Source organism: Paramormyrops kingsleyae, chromosome 1 (assembly GCF_048594095.1).
Source record: "Paramormyrops kingsleyae isolate MSU_618 chromosome 1, PKINGS_0.4, whole genome shotgun sequence".
Lineage (NCBI taxonomy): Eukaryota > Metazoa > Chordata > Actinopteri > Osteoglossiformes > Mormyridae > Paramormyrops > Paramormyrops kingsleyae.
Genome location: NC_132797.1, coordinates 28,004,053 through 28,028,597, shown reverse-complemented (window position 1 = coordinate 28,028,597; position 24,545 = coordinate 28,004,053). Strand labels below are relative to the sequence as shown.

General features: G+C 42.0%; 1 protein-coding gene across 1 annotated transcript in view; it reads right to left on the bottom strand.

Annotated features, from left to right (window-relative positions):
* LOC111850118 (solute carrier family 22 member 23) overlaps positions 1-13,230 on the bottom strand; it is a 31,466-nt gene extending 18,236 nt beyond the window's left edge. The window contains exons 1-3 of the mRNA XM_023823680.2: positions 12,236-13,230; positions 5,519-5,622; positions 5,030-5,184 (exon numbers count right to left, since the gene is read on the bottom strand). Coding sequence (XP_023679448.1) covers positions 5,030-5,184; positions 5,519-5,622; positions 12,236-12,646 — 670 coding nt within the window. The 5' untranslated portion in view covers positions 12,647-13,230. The remainder of the gene's footprint in view (positions 1-5,029; positions 5,185-5,518; positions 5,623-12,235) is intronic.
* Positions 13,231-24,545: the final 11,315 nt, after the last annotated feature.

Below are 24,545 nucleotides of genomic sequence, written 5' to 3'. Positions count from 1 at the left end.
GGTCGTTAACATCCCCACAGGAAACATCCGACCTCTCCCAGAAGTTGCAGGGGTCTCCTGCATGTTGACAGAGGCTCCCTGATGCCCGCTAATTATATACAATATCCCGGACATTTGTTTTTCGGAACGAGAGTGAGTAAAGACCCTAGAGCTTATAAAGAATCTTTGGAGAAGGAGAGTGGGCGTTGTGGAGCCGCTAGCAACACGGAAAGTTCTGGAACTTCTGGGAGAGGCGGGATGTCTGTGCAGTGGATCAGGAATCAAACTCCAGAGCAGATAAAAGGTAACAAATACGCAAGCCAATGAGCATGACACTCTTTGATGTGTTGACTGACATGCTGGATAAATGTTTTATACATTAAGCGAAACAGAATCGAACCAAGAAGTAGTAAAAGGAAAATATAGCTTGGAAAAACAAGCCGGATGAGGCTGTGTGGATTTAGGGTGGCGAGCAGAGGGTGCGAAGCCTGTACCCTGGACGGCATGAGTCAGAGCGGTAGGTGAGTCACGGTGCATGGCTGTCAGGGATGGATGGATAGAACAAACAAGAAAGAGAGAGAGTGAGAGCAAGAGAGAGAGAGAGAGAGAGAGCGCAAGAGTGAGCAAGGGCCTGGTCCCTCCCCCCCCCCCCCCCCCCCGGGACAACAAGCTGCATCGTGCACTGATCGCTTTGCGTGGGAACCCAGCCCAGCCACAAAAGACCACATTCATCATTCCTGCGTGTGCGTCCAGTGTTCGGTGAACCGCGTATCTGTGGATTTCTCAACTGCACAAAATCAGATAAGGGGACCCACGGGGGTCTTGTACTCTGGATGCGATTTATACCCTTTAACGCAGGGACTGGGCTTATAATTTGCACTGTTGGTTAAAACAATGAAGAACTTCACATTCTGTTTGGTAACTCCCCCCCGGTCACTCAGACTCACTACAGCACACCCTTGGAGTTTGTATTTAAATCACCAATCCATGTGTTTAAGCCATAATGGCTAAATGTTTGCTGTGGAGTCCACCTTCCTGAAATAGCCCCCAGCCGTCCTAACACAGCAGTCCTCCTCTTCAGGAAGGGCCCATGCTGGAACCCAGCGTTCCCTTGGAAACAGCTCCAATGCATCATGGCAAGGGTCAAGGGTCACTGTTCTTAGAGCTCCGCCGGCTGTCGCTTAGATCCTGTGGGACAGCTACGAGCAGATGCACCGGAGTCACGCTAATCTGGCTTTGCAAAGAAATGCTACATGATCCAGTTTTATCATAGTGCTGTAAGAGTGCTAAGCTAATGATACCTCTACTTTTACTACTATGCTCAATGCTATGTTAACAATACGGTGCATGCTATGCTAGTGCTATGCTCAATATTCCACATAATTCTGTGCGACATGCTGATTGCTATAATAGTGCTATACTTAATCATATGCTACTGTTACACTAGTGATTCACGCGTGTTAAGCAGATCCTCTCAGTGACACATTTCTAGGGTGTGAGTGCTATACTACTCTTAGATTTATTGTGCCAAGAGTTCTCAGTGAGAGTTTTATAGGGCCTAACATGACTCATCCTTTTTAATATCATGATTTATAAATATAATAATAATTAGTATTAAGATTTTACAGTTATCCTTTGTTCATATACAGTCAAAAGAGAAGCAACGGGTCCAGATACAACATCAGGCCATTTAGCTGGCACCCCTGGAGCATTTTGGCAGGGGGGGGGGGTGTTAAGGGCCTTGCTCAAGGGCCCAATCAGAGTGTCACTATTTTGCCAAGGCCAGGGTTAGAAGTGGCGACCTTCCAATCACAGGCACAGGGACCTAACCCACAGAGCCAATCACCGTGCCCGTAGGAGGGTTTCTTTAACAGTCCACAAACCTTAAATTTAGAGAGCAGACAAACCGTCAGCAAGAAATCACCAGCTCTCTGAAATCCAGCACAGTGTTGACAGGTGGAGTTGAGCCGATATGCCAAATTCCCGACAGGGATGTGTTGCGTTTAAATCCCAGACAGGCCAGAGCTGGTGTGCAGGAAAGAACTGAATTCAACCCATATGAAAGAACAGAAGTTAGACATAAAAGCATAATGCTATATGTTTAAACTTCCGAACGATTCAGCAAGCACCTGAGTTCCACAATCTATAAATATCTCAAGTATTTGCTTCCCAGAATCCCTTGTGGTGCATTGTGGCTGACAATAAAAGCAGAGACTGCAGACTCAGAGAAAGCTAGTGAAATCACAGCCTTATGTACTACATCTGCAGATATATAGCGTCGCTTGGTCAGCAGTGGGCAGCTCCATGACAGGCTCTTCTCCGATGCCCCGTCCTACACAGGACAGACGATGTGGTTTGAAGGACGAGGCAAGTGTCACAGGGCTCAGGGCACAGGGCTGGCAGCCGTGGTGCGGCTTACGGTCATGCCAGGCACAGAAACCCACCTCCCGAAAGAGAACGTGCCAACCCGGCAACCCTCAAAGATGAAGGATGACGCTCATGCTCTCCTGGCACCGGGTGGGCTTCCAAAGACCCCTTGGAAGGATTAACGTTGGGTACATTAAAACGACCAGGATGCCGTTAATCCCCGTCCGGTTGGCAGCCACTTTCAGGTAAGGATCCCATGGCACCCAAAAAGGCTTAAACAATATATTGAATTAAACAACCAGGGTGTGTGGGACTGGACTGTAAGATGACGAATATTTCGGCCAATCAGTGTCCATGGGGACAGCAGAGGTGTGGTAGGTGTAAGGAGATGTATGTTTTGGAATGTAGAGATCAATGAATTCCTGGCTCGGTAGGTAGTGTCCATCATCAGAAGGACAAGCTATTCCAACTAACCAAGGATAGTGGTCATCTTCATCCATTCTTCAGTGCGCCACAGCATCACTGGCATGAAATGGGCACAATTTGTCCTTATTTCATGGAGTTGGCATATTTGCCAATCCAACAAAAGCCTCCAGCCAATGAGGGAAACAGAGTCACACAAAACAGGTTGGCGAGCAAGTGATGCAGACGTTTTAATTAGAGGTGCATCAGTCCCATCTTGTCAGTGCCGATACGATCCCAAAACCTGAACGGAGGGCATCAGCCGATTTGAGAACCAGAAATATAAAACCATATATGATACCAGAGATGTTTTGTTTTTATCTAGTAAATACAAATGAGAAAACTGTATGCCAAAAAAAGCTTTGTTAATTAGGCTGCAAGAAGCACACATAACATACTGTTCCACCTCATTTTTACATCTTGTTTTAAGTGTTTTTGAGGCATTTGCAGTTCAGTTTGAATATCTTCCAAACGAGGACACGCAAGTGGTGAATCCTTAAAATGCCTCACAATTTTTCTCCCACTGGCAACAGCGTAACTTACACTTCATTGCGACAGCAGCCCCTCGTGTCTCACAAGCTGTAACGAGTGCGCAAAGCAGCCCAAGATAGCCACTCCCAAATCATCCATTGCTTTTTTCATATTACTCGCACAATTGCATGTGCTTTGTTCAGTGGGATTTTTCACTAAACGCTACGTCTACATCTCAAAACTTGGTTTTTACAAATATTGCAAATCGCTGTTCTACTAGCTGTTGTTTCAACCATAAAATACTTCCAGATTGTCACCCTCTTATCTGATGTTCTTCCATTCCTCCTACTGCAAAGGGTTTGTGCATGACATCACAGGAGGCAGAAGTCACTGCGCTCACACCCACTGAGTGGCAGCATCAGTGTTTAGCTTGAATGCTGCAAAAACACATCTAGAATGGGAAAGAGTTGTTGTGCAATTGATTGTACAAATCGATTTAACAAGAAATAGCAGCTATCTTTTTACAGATTGACGAAAACTAAATAAGTAAGTATTGGACTTGGATCGGTCACATATGGTCGATACCCAATCCATCTAATAGGTATGGATCAGTGCTGATACTGATTCTGAATATCGGTTTGGTGCACCTCTAGTTTTAATGATACACTTTCTCATGCCAGAAATCCAAAACATTCATCCCATAAAGGCCACGCAACGTCAACACACTATGTCCAAAAGGTCACCTTGATTCCTTAGAACGTGGGAATGTGTGCTAACTTTAAACCACCATCCATTTAAACCACACCTCTGCTTACACTGCTTCAGCCAAATGGATGAGCGCAACCTGCAGGCTCACATGGTCAACGTAGGAAGGACAAGGGAGAAAAGGGCAAATGCATGAACTTCTGTGATGGACATCCAGTTCAAAGTAGAGAAGGACAATTTGTTGTAAATTCATGGAATGCTCCAGTGTTATAATCTGAGAAACGAGACACTCTTTTGCCAGCAATAAGGTCTATTTATACAAACACTTCAATCTAACCAGAGGGACTCCATAGAAGAACCAGAAGAAACGCAAAAGAAATGCTAAAAACAAACCTCTTTCAACAAACCTGCTAATTCATAACCATTTCCATCTTTTCTGTTATTAAAAATTCTGGAGCCAAAGACCTTCCTCTGGATACTAATCAAGACATCATAAAAACCACACAAACCTAAGAGGCAAATAGTTCATAAACTGTAATGCTAATTAACAACGGACCAGGACCATTTCAGCACCTCTGTGGGTCTTTAGAAACCTGCCAAAGAGATCAGTTACGACTAGGATCTGTTTAACTTCACCTCCATTTCCTGTTTGACATTTTACTGGAAGCTTGACAACTTTGCCTAACAACAGGCAGGTGCGATTTCCCCTCAGCAGTCAACAAGCCGTCTACACTTGTATTCCTGCACTGCAGCCAACAAAACCAATGGCTTAGGAGAAAAATCTCTTCCGATGGGGGTGGGGAATTTTGATGTCCTTGCAATGCATCTCAAATGAGTTTTACAATGGTGTTCCCTTGGAAACGGCATCTCATGATCCTGAAGTTATGTTTTAACTTTCCTTAGCTCTACCTTGACCACTTTAACCACTGAAAACTACCCACATTGTCCAAAAAGGTCAGCCATCAGCTGGCATTGTTGGGACCCATTGTCTTGTCCCCTGTCCTCATGTAGATGTAGGCTAAGCAGAAGATGTGTGGCTACTTACTCATTACGTAGAGGGAGAGGGTGACCCCAGCCAGGCAGAAGCCTTCAAAGAATCGGAGGGTGCTGAACATGGACACATTGACCGAGAAGGCCACTGTCAGCCCAAAGACCAACATGAAGAGCAGGGAGATGATCAACACTGGTTGACGGCCAAACCTACACAACGCAGGAATACACGCGATACATACATGTCATAGTAATGTCATACATCATAGCGTGAACAACAAGTGATCATTCAACAGCAGCGTTTACAGGTAAGAAAGTCCTCATATACTGAGGGCAGCCTCTGAAGCCTGCAAAATGATTTAGTCAACTCAACAATACCACAAACTCACACACATGTAATCAAAGGACGTTTAAAAGAACAGAAAATTGATAATTAGGGTCAGACACCAAGACTGGAGATGTATGCATCCAGGAATTTGAGCCAACTGCAGTAAAACTGAAAAAATTAGTACAATCACATGGGCAAAAGGAAGAAAATGCTTACCAGTCTGCCAGAACGCCCATCACCAAATATCCGAAAATGGACCCAACCAGCAGGGAGAATTTTGCTATGTGGACGTTCTGCGCAGAACTGCACACCAAATTCCACTGTGGAGGCAGGGACAAAGAGGGAATTAGCTTCATGCGACTACACACACACACATACACACACACACACACACTATCAACCTTCTAAACACAGAGAAGGACATGTTTTTGAGAAAGGGGAGAGGGGTGGGGGATGTGCATATACACATACACGCATGCACTCCTGTCCCCATATTACATCATTTAAAAAAAACAACATTATTAGTCCGCTGGCTTTGGCAGCTGATACCGATTATATCATCTGCATTCTTCGCAGTTTACACTCATGGTGTCCCGATAGTCCGAGTCCTGACGCACCTCCACACCCATCATTTACAAATATTTTCCGAAGGACGGGGCCGGTTCTCACACAGAACACCCTGTGGTATTTAATCAGTGCTTTGGCGTGACTGGTGAGCCTTGGAGAACCATCTGAATGACAGCCAAATCCACAGCAAACGCTCTGAAGTCAATTAAACATGGACTCTGGGGATACGTGACATGAGAAGCAGGGAAACGCTATACTGTCCCACCACAGGATGTTACCGGGGAAACTAAATACTTAGAGCTTATTTGTCTTGTTTTTCAAAACCGCAAATTTAATAAAACTCTCTGATGGAATTATTATGCCATAGCCTTCCAGCTGTATGCATTGTAAGTGAAAAGGACCAGTAACATGTTAGCTTCCTTGTAGCTTATCTTTAACAAGTTTTTGTTACGGTTATCAGTCACACCATCCGCCCTGAGTGACGGGATCTAAAAACACCCTCGACAGCAGAACCTGGGCCAGATCCTCGGTTTCAAACAAAGCAAAATGCTAGTCACACGTGAACTGGTGCCAACCATCAGCCGCGACCATAGTCCCGCCAGCTCCACAGACCCCCGCGAGGAGCCCAGCTGTCGCAGCGCGTGGCGGCCCAGCGGACGTGCTTGGCGATGGGCTGCGGAGGGGGAACGGGGCCAAGAGGAGGGATGGGGTTTTTGGAGCAGGGGGAAGAAACCATAATGGAAACAGAACACTTGATAAGACTCAAACACCAGAAAACACTGCCCTTGTATGGTTTGACTTCCTGAGATTGTAGCTGTTTGAGTGTTAGAGTAAATAAATGCTAAATATGCTAATAACTATAATAACAAATTATTATGCATCACCTTGCAAGATCAAAGTCTTTCATGAAAACTAAAGTCATACATGTCACAGGACATTTTCAGACTGAGTGGAGGGTGAGATTTGGGATCCCAGTTCCTGCTTACATCAATCAAAGCCAACATAATCCTGGGTCAGTGACAGCACTGAACAGGTGGTGACCACAGTTGTACTTGGAGAGAGTTGAGACTCAACAATACGGCTACAGAATTCCCATAATTGTTTTCTGCCCAAATGCTGACAGCTGTCTGCTGATGCTAACCAACTGTCGCCGACTGCACCAGGCCAAGCTCAAGTAACCAAAAATAAGGGACTGGGAGCGAGCTCAAAATGTCTGGTGAGAGCCACAAATCAGAACTGAAAACAATAAGAGATCTTTGTCTCTCAGTCCATGCATCCATCCCTGGAGTCCTTCCCAAGAAGAATGGGTACAAGGAAGTGAATGTAGATTTCAAGAAAAGAATTAATATAGCTTAGCGAAATATCCATTAGTCAAAGTAAATTATGAGAATTCTGGGTGAAATTTACTCGAACTACGCCTTGTCGGCATAACCAGTCAAATGTAATTTCATTTAAGAAAAGGGGAAAGATCATCTGAGGATGAAGGCATCCTGTGGGCCACAGTGGTCGGATTCGATGAATCTGGGTCCAACCAGTCAATAGGTGTGTGTGTGCGCAAAACCAGTCAATCCTCACGCCAGGTAACACCAGCCCAGTAACACCAGCCAGGTAAACACCAGCAGTAACGATTCCTAACAGTGGCAGGTTTTCTACAATACTTTACCTCCAAGCTGCTTAGGGGAACACATCAATAATACAGGAGAATACAGGAAGGTAAAATGGGCAGCCTTGAGTTTCAGAGTAGGGGGTTTAGTTTCCAAAAACCCGCAAGCTGTGTCCCCAAATGACCCATAGCCAAAGCATTCCGGGTAAACCGGATAGGGTGAATATCCAAGCGAAAGGTAGCTGCTGAGATGTTTGCAAACAAAGACAACAATGATAAACTAGAAATGTTTTGGGAAGAACTAATATAGAACATTATTACTTATCTTTTAAAAGCTGGATCAGACAATAATAAATAAGTCTATCTTAGACTTATTACATATCTCAAAAGATCTCCAACAGGCTCTCAAGCTGTATGTAACCCACTAAATGCATGCATGGTTCCTGCTAAGTATTAGTTTAGTGTTTACAAGATTTTGAAACTGCAGCAGTTCAATTAAATAATTATCAGCAAGAAAGCCACATTGGCACAAATAATAGATGAGATGTTTGTTTTCTGATATGCACAGAAAATCTGCAGATGCTCAGGGCCAAGTAGATGACGAATGAAGAATTCTTAAAGCTGTTTAGAAGAAGTTGATATTGGTACCATCTTTCATTTACTGGTTAAATGAGATTTACATAATATTATAGCCAATCAGGGTCTGTAACCTGCTACCAGCCCCAAGGAATTCCAAATGATCGCAGCCAGCGGTCCTAAATGAGAGAGCTCATTATGGAACTCATTTATCAGTAGTATAATTAAGGTGGCCTGCAGTTCTCAAACCACAGTGAGCACCAAGAGGCTTTGGTCATTTGAAAGAGGGGTCTCCCGCAACATGATGTTGGGCTAATGCTTCACTGGAATGGCGGCTTCCATTGGTTGGGTTTCACAGAGCCTTGACAGAACGTTCAATCCACCTGAGAAGGTCTCATATCTTCAAGGGAAGAAAGGGTGTTGGAGTGTCTTCAATGATCAGCTTGGACATGCTCAACAGTCAGTGAAACAACTCAAAAGCCACCCAGAATCGTCAGACCAGCTGCTGCCCTTCCACTTTGACCTGTCTAGACAAACACATCAATGTCACACACCTATCTCCAGAATCCAGATCCATTGGAGCCCACCATTGTGGCCCACAGGATGCCTTCGTCCTCTGATGATCTCTCTCTTTTTCTTAAACAAAATTACAACATTTAGCTTTGTCTGATAGTCAAAATTTTTGAGGGGGAAAAAACAGGTAGATTCCGGAAATTTCAGGGGCCTCAAAGTCACTAGCAATTGTACTGAAGTTCTGTACTGCCTAAACTCCAGGAATATGCGACCTAAACTCTAGGATTACTGTTAAGCGCACTGGGGGAGAAGTATTTTGAAAGCTGCATCTGCAGTATATTTAGGATTAGTGTGTAACTGAGGATTCATCACATCATAAATTCCAAGTATACTATTAAATAAAATGGTTTCCAGTAACTTAAAAAGGACATGGGTCAAATATTTCATATTGCACCAGCTAAAATGCTTATAAATTAACTTAACACAAAAAGACATCCGAAAACAGTTTCTTTTAGTGTTTACTACAGTTATAGTGGTATATGACCAGTGTTGACAGTAGAGGTGGGCGATAAATCGATTTTATCGATTAATTCGAATTTACAGTTCAGGACGATGTGTTTTTATGAAAATCGATTTTATTACTTATTTTACACGCGAGCACCAAATGCGGAACTAATGCGACGCACCGTTGTTCATGGGTAAATTAGCGCGGCGCACCCAAACACTGTAGCGGATTCACAAACAACTTGGCAGTGGTTCGGGTCTGCGCCGTCGAACACAGACCAAACAAGTCCTCGTTGCAAAGTCTGTTTAAAAACTGTTGCAACCAAAGGAACCAGCACAACCAATTTATTCCAGCACCTAAATTCCAGCGAAATTAAAAAACCCGCAGCACCAGCACAAGATCCAAAGTTAAGCAAGCAACCGTCCCTGACACGTTTTCGAACTGTGTGCCATATGATTAGAATGGGGCAAGGTGGAAGGCGATAACAAACGCTGTCGCGATGTATATTGTAAAAGACATGGTGCCCATTCATACTGTGGAAAAGCCGGGATTCATTAACATGCTAAAAGTTTTTACAAGTTTCTAAAAGTGTTTACAATGGCGTGGTCTGCCATCTCACTTACAAGCATCTTTTTTGGCTTGTGAAATTGCACTTTAACTCTAAAGTAAAAAAAAAAAATTAAGACTTGTTTTGAACCATTTATTTGTCATCTGTAGATTGATTTTGAGTAGGGGAGGGGAAAATCGATTCAAATCGAAAATCGGATTTATTGTGAAAAAAATTGGAGATTTTATTTTTAGGCCATATCGCCCAACTCTAGTTGACAGGTGAGAATGATTAGGAGTTTGCAGAAACTAGCACCTACACAACATCTGGTTTAACAAACCAAATCCACTTTATACATACACTATATTGCCAAAAGTATAGAGACACCTGCCTTTACACACTCATGAACTTTAATGACATTCTGTTCTTAATAGATAGGCTTTAATATGGAGTTGGCCCACCCTTTGCAGCTATAACAGCTTAAAATTCTTCTGGGAAGGCTGTCCACAAGGTTTAGGAATGCGTTTAAGGGAAGCCCAAACCCTGATAAACAACCCCACACCATAATCCCCCCTCCACCAAACTTTACACTTGGCACAATGCAGTCAGGCAAGTGCCAAACCCAGACTCGTCCATAGGATTGCCAGATAGAGAAGCGTCACTCGAGAGAACACTCCACTGCTCTAGAGTCCAGTGGCGGCGTGTTTTACACCACTGCATCCGACGCTTTGCATTGCACTTTGTGATGTAAGGCTTGGATGCAGCTGCTCGGCCATGGAAACCCATTCCATGAAGTTCTCTGCGCACCGTTCTTGAGCTAATCTGAAGGCCACATGAAGTTTGGAGGTCTGTAGCCATTGACTCTGCAGACAGTTGGCGACTTCTGCACACTGTGCGCCTCAGCATGCGTTGTCCCCGCTCTGTGATTTTACGTGGCCTACCACTTTGTGGCTGAGTTGCTGTTGTTCCCAATTGCTTCCACTTTGTTATAACACCATTAACAGTTGACCGTGGAATATTTAGTAGCGAGGAAATTTCACGAATGGACTTATTGCACAGGAGGCATCCTATCATGGTACCACACTTGAATTCACTGAGCTCCTGAGAGCGATCCATTCTTTCGCAAACGTTTGTAGAAGCAGTCTGCATGCCTAGGTGCTTGATTTCATACACCTGTGGCTATGGAAGGGATTGGAACACTTGAATTCAATTATTTGGAGGGGTGTCCCAATACTTTTGGCAATATAGTGTACGCAAAGATGACTTTGTAGCTCACCCTCAGTATATCATACCTAGGGGTCCTCAGTATTTTCAAGTGCCTGTGTGTTTTAAACAGATCCACCAGTATTGAGACAAACAAAAATCTGTATGTTTTTATATTTGGCAGGGGTAGATAAATGAAAAGAAAAAAAAAATCTGTGTATTTAGGTTATTAAATGCTAAAAACAAAAAAGAGGGTCAGTTGTGTTTTGGAAGCCTTAGATTCTAATGTTAGAAAGAACCAGGAGACTTTCAGGTTAAAAAAAAAAAACTATGAAATTATACCAAATACAGGCAAACTGACTATTTTAGACAGTGATGAAAGGTACAGCTTGGTGATAGACTGCAGCATTTTTACCAAGAGCTTGTTGATGCTTGGGGCAGATGTGTCAGTTATCGGGCTTCATTAAGTCATTACTAATCACTTCAACTGAAGCAATACCACACGTCATTAACCCATCAATTCTAAATGTATTTGCAGTTGACAGGTTCATTTAATATGCAGTGGGATCCTATTAAATCTCAAAAGCACCTTCGTATTAATGAAGAAAACAATCTTTCGTGGCACCGACATGTTTTAAAAACTGCACGATTATCTTTTGTCTGATATTTCTGTGCGTTGAAGGGTAAAACATTCGCCGGGGGAATCAGTTTAAAGACTCGGGGTGTATGGAGAAACGGAGTGCACTCCCTGACCTTTGTCCCACATTTCGTAAGAGCTGTAAAAGTATCGATACAAACTGCTAGACATCCCCCTCCCTTCCCCTCCTTCCACCGCCCCCACACCGATTTGAGTAAAGTCAGTGGAAACAATAGCATCTCTCCACTTTTCCACCAATAGATTCCTGACCCACGATCATTTACATGTATTTCAGTGTATTGAACGAAGGCGTGTCAATGAATGACAACGTTATCCACGGCACTGGTTTCCAACCCTTTTGGAATCAGGGAGCCCTAAAAGAAAAGCGACCAAAGCTGGGAACCCCCTGCCACGAATTTGCGATCACAAAGTAACCAGGAACTAAGGATCGGGTAGGGGTCTGAATATTTCCCCTTTCAGTATTTTCGTTTGGCATTAACTGGATGACATCTCTGCGGACCCCATACCCACCCCCGATAAACCGAAGCAATATGATTCTGTTGTTGACAAGGCTATAGCTAGATAAAAGCAAGACGAATGTAATAATGTGAATGTAAACTACAAATCATGAGAATACGTTGCATAAACGTATTCTCGTGTAAACGCATTGTCCAGTCGAATGCATGCAGCAAAAACGTTGCGGTCTTGATGAACAAATATGATGGCTCTTTGTACACTGCCAGGGACATGTTAATAAAATAAAATAATGAATCGAATCTCACCTTGGTGACTACGTTTTGCACTAGTCCTGTTTGCGACTCCAGCTTCCAGCCAGCGCACATGCACTGGGTGTCGTTCCCGGTGCCGTCGCTGTACACATATCGGCCAGGCATGCTGCCGTTCGCGTCGCCGGTCACTGAAAGCGGACCGGCGGTCCAGTTTGCCTCGCCGTGCACACACGTGCTGTTCGGCTGGGCCAGGAGAAAATAATCGGAAAACTGACTGAAGCCGATGAATAAAGCCGGGATCCACGTTAACACGATCAGCTCCCTTTGATACTTCCCAAACCCTCCGAGGAAAGGCAGGACGGAGCCGTCGATCTGCGGGAGCAGTTTCGGCGGACTCGGTTCGGGGGCCACGAAACCGTTTTCTGGTTGACGGTGGTCCCCAGTTTCTAATCTGGCAACAGCCATCGTGGTTTAATAAAGCGGCTTTACCGATCCGGTCTTTTGTTGGCGCCACTGCACCTCAGTCCCTCGGTACGGAGAAGCAGACAAATACTTTATATAACGGAAATACTAAGCCGGCACAGACAGTCCAAAATGTCCCAGTGACAGCCGCAAATGGAAGTCACTTACTGATCCGATATGTGAAAGTCAGGGTCGCTTAGTTTTGCGTTAAGATTAAACCGGAGGAGCCCTGCAATTGACAGAGATATATGGATACCGGGCGATTTGAGAGTCCGTCCACCCCACAAGCGTTTCCCATCTGGTTGAAGCACCGACGCGGAGCTGGGAGCGCCAGTCGAGTCTGCAGACAGATCCGCTAGTAATCCAAAGGGGAGTCCGTCACCTCAAACCCTCTTCCGTTCAAACTACAGGCAGTACACCTGTACAAACGCAGATCTATTGTAGGTGTGATATTCATAGTTCAGCATTAAACCGACGTGTCTCATTCGGCTCCCAGTAGTGTATCCCCTGTTGACGCTTTAAACACATCAGCTGGAATTATAGCGATTTTAAACGCTATTATTTCTCTATAGGTATGCACAATTGGACCCGTTTGCGAAAAAGAGAATGAAAGAAGAAAAGGAGCTGATTATGAGGCATCTTTTAGACACAAAGACCCCCCTGGTGTGGCTGGCGCGCTGCACTCCCCGACTGCACCACCGATTCGCAGTCGCGGTTACTGACTGTAACAAAGACCTTCTTTGTGCTGCAGTTCCTCACCCTAATTGTGCGATACGAAGGAATACGCCGAGATGATCCGATTTAAATTTTAAGTTTATTGTTAAATAAGGGAAATTCAGAGGGTAGCAGATCCTTTATATGTTGACTTTTTAATTGGGCACGTTTGCTGAATTAACGACAGAAATATTGATTGTAAATGCCTGCTAAGCGCATTTTTCTTGTGAATGTAATATGTGTTGCTTTCAATTTGTGAAGTCTTGAAATGTTTCTACGTAGGATATTCTATATATTTTTACATTCTGTGTCAACTGTACAGGCTGGTTATTTTATTTTCTGTTTGGTTTTAAAACCGGTAACTATTCACAATCTTATTAGCATCACCAAATAGTTGAGCTTATTAGACAATAAGAAATTTAAGTAGTTTATGAACCTAACAACGAATTTTAAAAGTAATCAAATAGGCCTATTAATTTAATTGTTTTGGACGGTTCTTCATTGTCCAGAAAAAAAAATGTTTTTGACAAAGGATCAAGAACTGTCAGTATTAAGATAACAGTCCAGTACCATTGTTAAGTTTCCTCTCATAATATTAAAATTCTTAAATTGATTACCTTTAAATATGTGAAATACAAATTGGCGTGTGACTCCCTCTACCGGGCATATAGCGCTCTTACACCGGTTCATTTTTACTGATTGGTCATTCATTATGTGCAACGAGCAACAAAATAGTAATAATATTTAATTTTTTCAGGAGGTCTTATCATCTGTCTTGATTTTCCAGATGACATGTTAATTTTTGTGATAATTGAGTCTATTGCTGGCCATGTTCTTCCAAGCATGTCTTTTTTATTGGTCATTCATGATGTGCAATGAGCAACACTATTATTGTTGTCGGTGATATAGTTTTATAGATTATTTATTTAGCAGATTTTTAATGCAAAGGGACATACCTTTTTTGTTGAGAAATCAGGGCCAGACAGCACTTAGAGCAGTTGGCAGTTAGGGGGTCTCACTCATGGGCTCAATGGTGAAATCAACCTGCCAAACCTGGGATTTGAACTTGCAACCTTCCAATTACAGGTGCAGTCTCTTGACCAGCTGACCCGCACACCACCAATGATAACATGATAATAATCATTGTGTCCATTGATTTGGGGGGCAGTGTGTGGCTCAGCTTGTTAGGCCCCTGAACCCCCTGTTGCCACAGTTGAGTCCCTGAATGAGGCCCTGACCCCCCAATTGTTGCAGGGACAGTGCAAGCTGGCTGCTGTTACTCTTGAGCTTGTGCTCACCTGTATGTCTGTCTGTGTGTTTCATGGGGGGCAAGATAGTATAGACAAAAAGACAATTTCCCCATGGGGATCAATAAAGTACCTATTCTATTCTATTCTATTCTATTCTATTCTATTCTTGTCCATATCAAATTTAAGGTGCACACATATCAACATACTTAAAAAGCTTCTGAACAACCCACTATTTTCACTATTTTTGAGAAATTAGCTATCCGGTAAACGCTACCGCAGTATGGGATGTAAGACTGCACAGCTGAGCAAGAGCTTCTTCCCACAGGCCATGAGACATCTAAACTCACTTTAATAAATGCACTACATATTCTATTGTGAACAATGCACTACATATTCTATTGTGAACAATGCACTACATATTCTATTGTGAACAATGCACTACATATTGTATTGTCGATAATGCACTACATATTCATATAATGAAACATTTCCATAACACACACTAAAACATGTTTTCATATTTACTATACTCTGCTGCTACTACCTATTAGTAATTTGCACGTACACTCTGCTATAATATGGCAACAGTGAGACACTGCTATATTTGACTGTGCAATAATTTGACTGCAATATTTAACTGCAATATTTTGACTTGCAAATTTTAACTTTGAGCACTATTTACTCTGCACGAGATTTACCTCTGTGCTGAATAGTAGTTCTCCGTGTAGTTCTGTTCTCTGTGTAGTTCTGTGTTGTATTGTGTGTATTGTATGTAGCCTGTAGTATTTCTGTTTGTTTTGCACATTGAGCCAGGAGAAACGCAATATCGTTCTACCATGCACTCTCAAACTGTGTGGTACGAATGACAATAAATTTTACCTTGACTTTGACTTGACTATTTTCTTTTTTTCTTCATTAGCTGTACATTAATATGGTTTATGGCTGTTATTTATAACCTGATATATTTTCTTTATATTAATTTGTTCCCAGATTTTTGAATATGCCGTGATACGATCTATTTTGGGTGTGATAAGAGAAATCCAAATCAAACACGATGTGCTTTATTATATTAGGCTATGTAAAACATTCTTTGATGACCTAGTCATCACATATATGGAAGACTGAATGTATTGCGACTGAGAAAGAACCACGCGGACGAAAATTTATATCTCACAGCAAATTAAATCAGAATCAACATTCGGCTAATTATAATTATAACACGTACGTGAATAAATTCACTTCATGAGGTGCGAGTTTGAATTGCTTATTTCATGACAGACAGGTGGCGCTAAACTACAATAAATGCATACGACAAAGTAATTTTGGGAAGATACTGGGTATTTTTATTCCTAGTAGTCTGCGTATATTTCTTATAGTTGTAAAATATTATGTAGGCCAAGTAGTGTATTGCACCTCTATCCACCTCTTCAAAAACTCAAACAGTCTTTAATACTTACTTGAAGTTACCCTAACAACCAAAACGGGACCCATAAGGCTTTGCCCTTTTCACCCTTGGTTTGATAGACCTAGTTATAGCAAGGTAGGTAGGCTACTATAGATCCGCAGCTGCCATGCTTGTATTGTTGTATTAGGAAGAAACAAATGTCTTTGATTTTGGACTTTTTTGATGTCCAGAAAAGAAGCACTAAAATGTTCTTCATGAGGTCTAATTATACAATGTGCAACCGTTAAATAAAAATAACGACTACAATTCACAGCATACAGCTTAATTATTCTAAGGTAATCGGTCAAATGGCAGGGTTGCTTTCATTGATATTCCCCAGGCCTATTACATCTGCATGAGTTGATTACAAAACAGCAAGATAAAGAGAACATTAAGGATGATTTTTAGTCAAAGTCTTATTATATCATTATTGCCCGTTGGATCAATCTATCAGTTGTTCTAGCTGGATTGAGGTCATATAAGGAAGGTTTTTAAATACTATTATAAACTCTTCATAGATACATTCCTGTTGTACTGCTGGGTCCAGTTGCTATATCTGTCTCATCACTCACACTGACTCTGTTAAATTCCTGCAGCATTTTAATAGGCTTGCTACATTTTTGCAGGACGGCCTCATGCCTGACTAAAAAAGTGCCTGAAGCGTTTATCTGAACTAGAAGTGGTTGACTGTTGAAAGACAGTTGAATATGGCATGCATATGCTAGGCTATACAGTAAAGTTACAGACAAAGGCAGACATACTTTTATTTTTTTATAATGCACAATTCTATTCCATATACGTGAACTATATAAATCATCGGCAGATAAAAATGAGATTAATCGACATGAATTTATGTCAAAGTGGCAAAACTCAGATAAATAGGCCTAAATGTTTAATTACATCATTGTGGTTAACACATGTCACTCCTTTCATACATTAACCATCTAAGTCCCATGTTATTGTTTATCATATTAAGTATTAATCACATGAGTTCTTTATGTAGTTAAGTGTTTCAACACCTGCCAGGTTTGTTGGAAAAATGCAAACACACTGGAGCCTGTCAGCTAGCCGTGAAGAAACCCGTAACACTCATTATTTTCACAAATTTCAGAAATTATTGTTTTCTCCAAGCACATAATTTACTAAGGAGTGCAAGTGCATATAAGCTATATGTATTTTGCATCTACACACATTAGTACAGTGTTTTCCCACTTATAAATGTATATATTTTTTTAAATCTAATTTTATGTCCAACTACTGTAGGTCCACTGATGCCAATAAATAATAAATGCTGAGATAAGATGCAGCTTTAGTTAATCAAAATTAAAATTATTTCTATAACCTTTTGGACTAAGGTTAATTTAGCATATAAAGCCTTCATTTAGACCTATACCCCGAATATTTACAAATCCTTAAACACCGAACTAAACAAGTCTCTGTAAAAGGCAGTGCTCACATGACACTTTAGATGATCAATTATGTATTTCTCTCCATAAGCCATCTGTTTCAATACAAAACAATGTAAACACAACTGAACCATTTTATTCAGATATACCTGAAACATACTTCCAAAGAAATAAATGATGTTTTTTTGCATCATCTCAGTTAACAGAATACAAAGTGCTCAGTGTGTTATTGTTTCCACAAAGCAATGGAGATGATCATGTCACGGGCCACTCAACCCTCACCCCCTTGACTGCTAGACTGCAACCCTCTGCTCTCACATATAAAGTTTCACTGCTGCATGAATAGTTAAGTTTCCTAGCAGGGCACAGAAGACTGCTTTCACATGTATATTTTCTTCTCGGCCACAAGTCCATGACATTTGGATGTTGTGGGTTTATGATATTAAAATGCATTATTTGAATAAAGCAAACTTTGCATGAAGATAAATTACAAATGAAAGCTTTCAGAAATAAGACTTCATTGATCCCAGGGGGGAAAATTTAATTAAAATGTATTACTCTCAGGTATTTACACATAGGCGTAAAACATTCTCTTTACAGTTGCGGCACAACCTGCCCGGGCAGATCGAAAAACTTACAATAGCTTTCACTTTTCAAAAAAATCTCCTAAATCTCACATTAAGCATGAAGTGTTTGCCATGGTTGTATGTGGTCACAGCTGCGGTTAGTATGACGGATAAAGAGGTGTTCCTTTAAAGTAAAGGTTACTAGTTAAAGCCAGCAGTATTATGCTGTTTTGCAATCTTTTTGAGAAATTTGTGTGTTTTCCGTGTTTTTTTAAATCACCATGTCACCTTGGACAAATACCATAAATAAGCATTTAAATGCATACATTTTTCTACGTATAGTTTGGTCCTGTGTCAGACAGGGAGGAGTCAGAATTTCGACATCTGAAGCCAAGGTTTAGTCACCGCGCATAATTATAACTACCATCCAACATGGTTACATTCCTTCCAGAATAATCCACACAGCATCACACTGGGCCATCAAATAATGGAAACTATCTGCAATCACTACTGAGCTCTGCAGACTTAGATGTGCTTAGGCTCATTCATCATGACTGCCCTACTTGTCATGATGGGTGACAATGCTTGTCGAACCCAAGGATGTCACCTCGTTGAAGTAACTACCAGTCGTGACAGAAACATCCATATGATATATCAAGTATGTCAAACATTTGTGCAATAATGAACTGTAGTTACATGGAGGTGATAAAAGCAGTGCAATTGCACAGCCATTGGTTGGTGTCCAAAGATACTAATGTTTATAAATGTACTTCAAAAATAACTTTTGTCTAAAATCTGCTGAGGGTCCTGTAGAAGTCTATGCATTTTCTTTTATCATGCCGATAAAGAATGAGAATAATTTAAGGTGAACCAAACTGCATTCATTTATTTTTCAAAAATTAAGCTGCTCCTGAATTTGACGGTATTTGAAAGTTCCTGGTCGAATAGTTCATTGGTGTGGCTGGTGCATTTAAGCCCAGCAGTCCATGGTTCGAAACCAGGCCTCCACCCATGATTCATTCCTGCTGAGGAAGGTTGGGAATATCCTCTGGTTGCTGCCTGTCGCAACTACTTAAAAAAGAGCTCTGGAAAAAAATAATAATTATGCACTGTACTTCAAGCTGTCAGACGGACTGGCCCGTCTTCGGCAGAGATCCCTGTCTGCACACGCCAGCCCTGAGGGTTTGGTGAGCTATGCTTCCAAATCATGTCAGAGCAGGACGTGGCTGGGAGAGATGTATCAGGGCACAGGTGCCAAATGGTTTATGTGAGACTACCCAAAACTGGATGATCCACAGACACAGTTCGGGGGGAAGCAGGAAATTCAGCTTCTCCTGGAAAAAAAGGGAACTCCCAGTACCCGTTTGCCTCAAGATAGGGAGTAACCTACCTACCTCCCATGGGTGTGACTGAGCCTTAGTCACCGATGACAGGCAGGGATGCTACCCAAAAATATTCACCTGGTACCTGGGAACTGGTGAGCACTGCAGATATGGGCGACGAAACCAGCAGTAATTCCTACCTGACTAGTTCTCTCCTCTTGGTGCCTAGATTAAGAAACATAAATTCACATAAGATATGATAGCATGTCTGGGTATTTTGTGTAAAAACCATGACTCCACCATTGATCCCATGACTACATCATACATTACATAAACAATACAATGCTCTTGTCCTGTGCTCTGCTGCTACAACTTGGAGGATGATTCGAGGAGAGCAATGAACATGGAGTGAGATGGGCCAGATTAGCTGTTGGCCAAAATCTGCTTAGGGCACTGAAAACGTCTATGCATTTTCTGTTATTCTGCTAATACAGAATGAGAATGAATTGAAGTGAGCCACGCTGCATTCATTTATTTTTCGAAAAAAGCTAAATTAAAGGCAGCCTAATGAAGTTTTGGATTTAAACACCAGATTTCTATTTCAGAAATTAAGCAGCACGTGTAGTTGTAGAATATGTAGAGGAGAATATTAAGGTTCTGAGTATGGAGTCTTGCTGAACCACCACAGTCTGCCATGCAAAAGATGGACATGGAAAAAAGCTAATCTTTGTGCTGATATGGCACTGGTGCTTAGTCATGGGGGAATAATGGACTCCTGTACAGTGTCAACGTCAATGTTTAAAAGCTGGAGAAATAAACCACCCTGGCACTCTGGAAGGATAATATCCAGAATCACATAACATCTAGAGCCTATCCCATGAAGAACAGGGCACATGATGGGAGATACTTTTGGAAATCTGTGCAAACAAGGAGAGAACATGCAAACTCCATGCATGCAGACCAAAGGGCAGGAATCAAACCCTCAACCTTGGAGGCCACAGTGCTGTAATAAAGAGAATTTCCCTAGAATTCCTCTTCGGGTTAAATAAAGTTAATTAAAGCCTAAGTCTAATCCTAATTCTAAATGACAGGTAATATTATAAGATACCTCAATTTGTACTCCATGTCCAGGAAGAGACCCTTAAACCTAGCAGTCAGTATGACATCACAGACAAATGCATGGGGCAGCATGTAAGTTGCAGTGCTGAGAAGTATGTACTTCACTGTCTTGATCGCTGACTGTTTAGCATGACACCCCAAAGTAAATTCCTCTTACATAAAAGTACTTGGCAATAAATCAACAATTCTGGTTCCAAATTGTTTTGATAAAAATATCTAGCAGTATGAATATGCTTTGACAAGAACTGCTCCCTAATTTTAAAGACAGTGAAACTGGAGAAATGTCACCCTCATGAGGGTGAGCGGAGGGGTACTTCCCAGGCCCCTGGCTCAGGGTGCGGTTTAGGAGTGAAATACTGCAGTAGGGTGTTGGCTGGCACACCCAGCACGGAGAGAAAAAGGCTGCCCCCTCCAACTCTCAGCGCGGCAGATGCGTGCAAAACAATCGATAAATAGTGCCAGGCTTCTTCAAAGTAGCAAAACTGGAAAAGTCAGTCAGAATTGTTTTTGGCAGTTCAATGCACACACTGGCTCGCTCTGTCTGCATTTCTGCTTGTTTATGCACTTAAAAGCTTTCACTTAACCTCATAAAAATCCTGAAAACACCTACCCATGATATTTTCTTTTGTAATGCACCTTGTATTCAAATCAACTTTGTATTTGGCTTTTGCATTAACTAAGGGTGCACTATTACCAAACAACCAAATGTCTAACACACCCTGATCACACCTGCATACATGGCGGCTCGATATCTGTAGGGCCGCTGAGCTGCGAACAGCCGCAGTGGCCAGGGCCAGCCAGCCAGACTACACTCCACTAGATATTTATTCGCTTATGAATGATAACATGTATGTGTCAAATATGCTGGACTGGAGCTAAACAAATAATACACAGGGGGAGCCAAGTCTAATGACGACACCGAGGATAAATGTGGATTAAGTTCGAGCTTTGGTTCTCAGTGCTGCCCTACACAGGGATCCAAGCACGATCAGATCGTTCAGTTCATTACCTCCATGTTCTTACAATGTTACATCCATCTATTCATCTTCTAACATCAAATTCAGTAGAGCGCAACAAAGTTAGAAATTCAATTTCCATACATCGATTGTCTGAAAGGTGGGGAATCAACCCACCACAGGGCACACTCACACACACCATTCACACCTATGGGCAATTTCCATCTATCCACTTTCTGTCACCACTTATCCTATTTATGGTTGGGGGGGGGGGGGGGGATGGGGGGCATCCAGAGCCTACAAGCACAAGGCAGGGAACATCCCAGAATGGGGTGCCAACCCATCAAAACTGTGGGCAATTTGGCAACTCCACTTAACCTCATGTTTTTGGCTTGTGGGGGGAAACCTGAGTACCTACTGGAAACTCCACAATGACACAAAGAGCACATGCAAACCCCACAAACATGGAGCCATGGGCGAGGCTCAAACCCCAATCCCAGAGGTGTGAGGCAACCATGCTAACCACTGTGCCACCTGCAAACGTTCCAACAGCAAAACAGATCTCTCTGTAATTTTGGTTACAGAGCAGTAATATAACATATGATGATTCCAAATTTGGTATGATATGTCTGATTACTTACTGCAGGGCTGGCTCTATCTCTATTAGAATTTAGTGATCAGTGTCAACACACAAATGTAATGTGTCCTCTGCATTTGACCAACATGTGAGCTTTCGTGACATAGCAGGGGGCAGCTAATTCAGCACCCGGGGAGCAGTACTTTGCTCAGGGTACCTCAGTGGTGCCTTGCTGGTTGGGGATTTGAACCTGCAACCTTTCAATTACAAGTGCACGTCCCTAACCATCAAGCCACCACTGCCTCCACTCTATGGAGTTACTTAGGGCCCCTGAACTACCTGCATTGTGGAGAAAGTATAATAACCATCAGTTTTTTGGTACAGGGGCCTCCCAAATAAAGCTTTGCCTAGGGCCTCTGTAAAGGTAGGGCTGGTCCTCAGTCATGAGGATTAGAACGTTGCATTTACAGTGAAAGAAAACATAACATTTGTAAATGGGCCGGCTCTATTTGTGTGGAGTCTGCATATTCTCCCCATGTCATTGTTGGGTTTCTTTAGAGTTCTTTGGTCCCCCCCATCCACCACATATATCGCAGCAAACTGCACGAACGGTGTGTACCCTGCAATTATTCCCTGTCTCGCTTACAGGATTAACTCTGCAAGCCTCCATAGAACAAATGGGTACAAGCAAATTAATGAATAACCACTCATCTATTTCTATCAAGATAATGAATTCAGGAGCTAATCCTACAGCTAAGGGTGGGATGCTAATGGTGTTGCCCTTCAGATTCTGTTGCCCTGATTCATGCTCTGTGGAAACTCCTTTTAATTTGCGTACAACACACCCTCCTGATTTATGTTTCATAATACCTGTTTATTAGAATGGGAAAGCCAAGTTATCCTATGGTAAAAACGGCAGCCGCCTACCTGCAACTAATAGCCTAACTGCACAAATGTACAGCATATTTTAGTGTATATATTTCTCAGTCTTTCTCACGAGGACAAAAAAATAAATGTTGGATAGACCTAAGTAGTAGTTGTTGAGATACTTGTACCACGTGTAACCAGTGTGTAGAGCCTCCTCCCTGCTGATGAAGCTGTGCTAAACTGTAAAGGATTAAAACGAAAGGCGAGGCTCTTGGCCGACTGGGAGCACCCTGGTTATGGGCTGAACCCCTTGGCAGTACGCTATGCTTCATTTCTGTCAGAATTCAAACTAATTACCATATATTTATTAGCGCGTTTATTGCTATATCCAGACAGACTATAATCGCCTACAGCTTTACGTTGTTTTGCATGGATACTAATTAAGTCACAGGTTTCGCACATTCCCCAAGGCACAACAGCAACTTCCTATTCATTGGAACAGAGAATGTTTACGGTTGCAAGTCAACTCATTCAGGGGTATGCATTATCGTTGACAGCATATGTAATAATTATCTGCGGTTTACAAAATGTCGGTCACAGTGTAAATTTCGCTGACGAAAACTATGACGAAAATTATTCGTCGATGAAGATCTTTAATTGTTGAACATGAGACGATATTGAAAAAATATGCCAACAGCTATGATGAAATGTACTAACACTTCAGCAAATCAAAACGGAAAAGAAAACGTCAGGAAAACACAAATTTGAAAATAATCCAGTCGGAAATAGTAGTTCGTGGTCTCCAGTTACTAATTCGTTCGCTCCAGTTAGTAATTCGAGCGCACGAATTACCACTGCGGAGCTCCTTAGGTGTCATGGTACAACAAAATATTATCTCGTACTAATTCGTGCTCTCGAGATACTAATTCGTGCACTCCAGTTATTATTTCGTGTTGCTGAGTCAGTAATTCGTGCCCTCGAATTAAACACCAATCTAACTCGAGAGCAGGAATCACTAACTGCGCTGGTGTTTTTTCTTATAGGCCTACGCCTAATATGAATGAAGATGTGTTATTTATTTTACGATAAATAAAATTCATATAAAGCTATTATTGAATTAATGCAATGTTTCATATTACATTTTTTAGACTTACATCAGTTTAATCATGTCCCTAAAGACCACATGTTCAAAACTATGGTATACCTCAATGTGAGCTAATTTATATTTCTTTTCTTCAGGAATCAAAAGTGGATAGAGCCACAATAATCTGTGTTTGCGTGTGTGTGCGGGTGTGAACACACAGAAAATTAATAATAACAATAGTTGATACTTCATTTATCCCCGTGGGGAAATTATCTTTACGCCTCCCCCAACTTAATTGTCTTTGCAGGCAAGAGTAAGAGTAAGTAAAGCCACCTGTTGGGACTCCCAGGGCCTTGCTCAAGGACCCGCAGATGTGCTGAGAGTGGGTTCGAATCAGCGACCTTCTGATCACAGGCACACAGACTAGCCTACTGAGATTAGTGAAATTTTCAAAGAAATGAAAATGATGTATTAGACTATGACTAAACCTGTTATAGTTTCATTGACTGCATATACTGCAAATTTAGTCAACTGAATATAGTAATTTTCGTCTACTAAAACTAAAAAATAAAAGACTTCAACAAATGAGTAAAATAT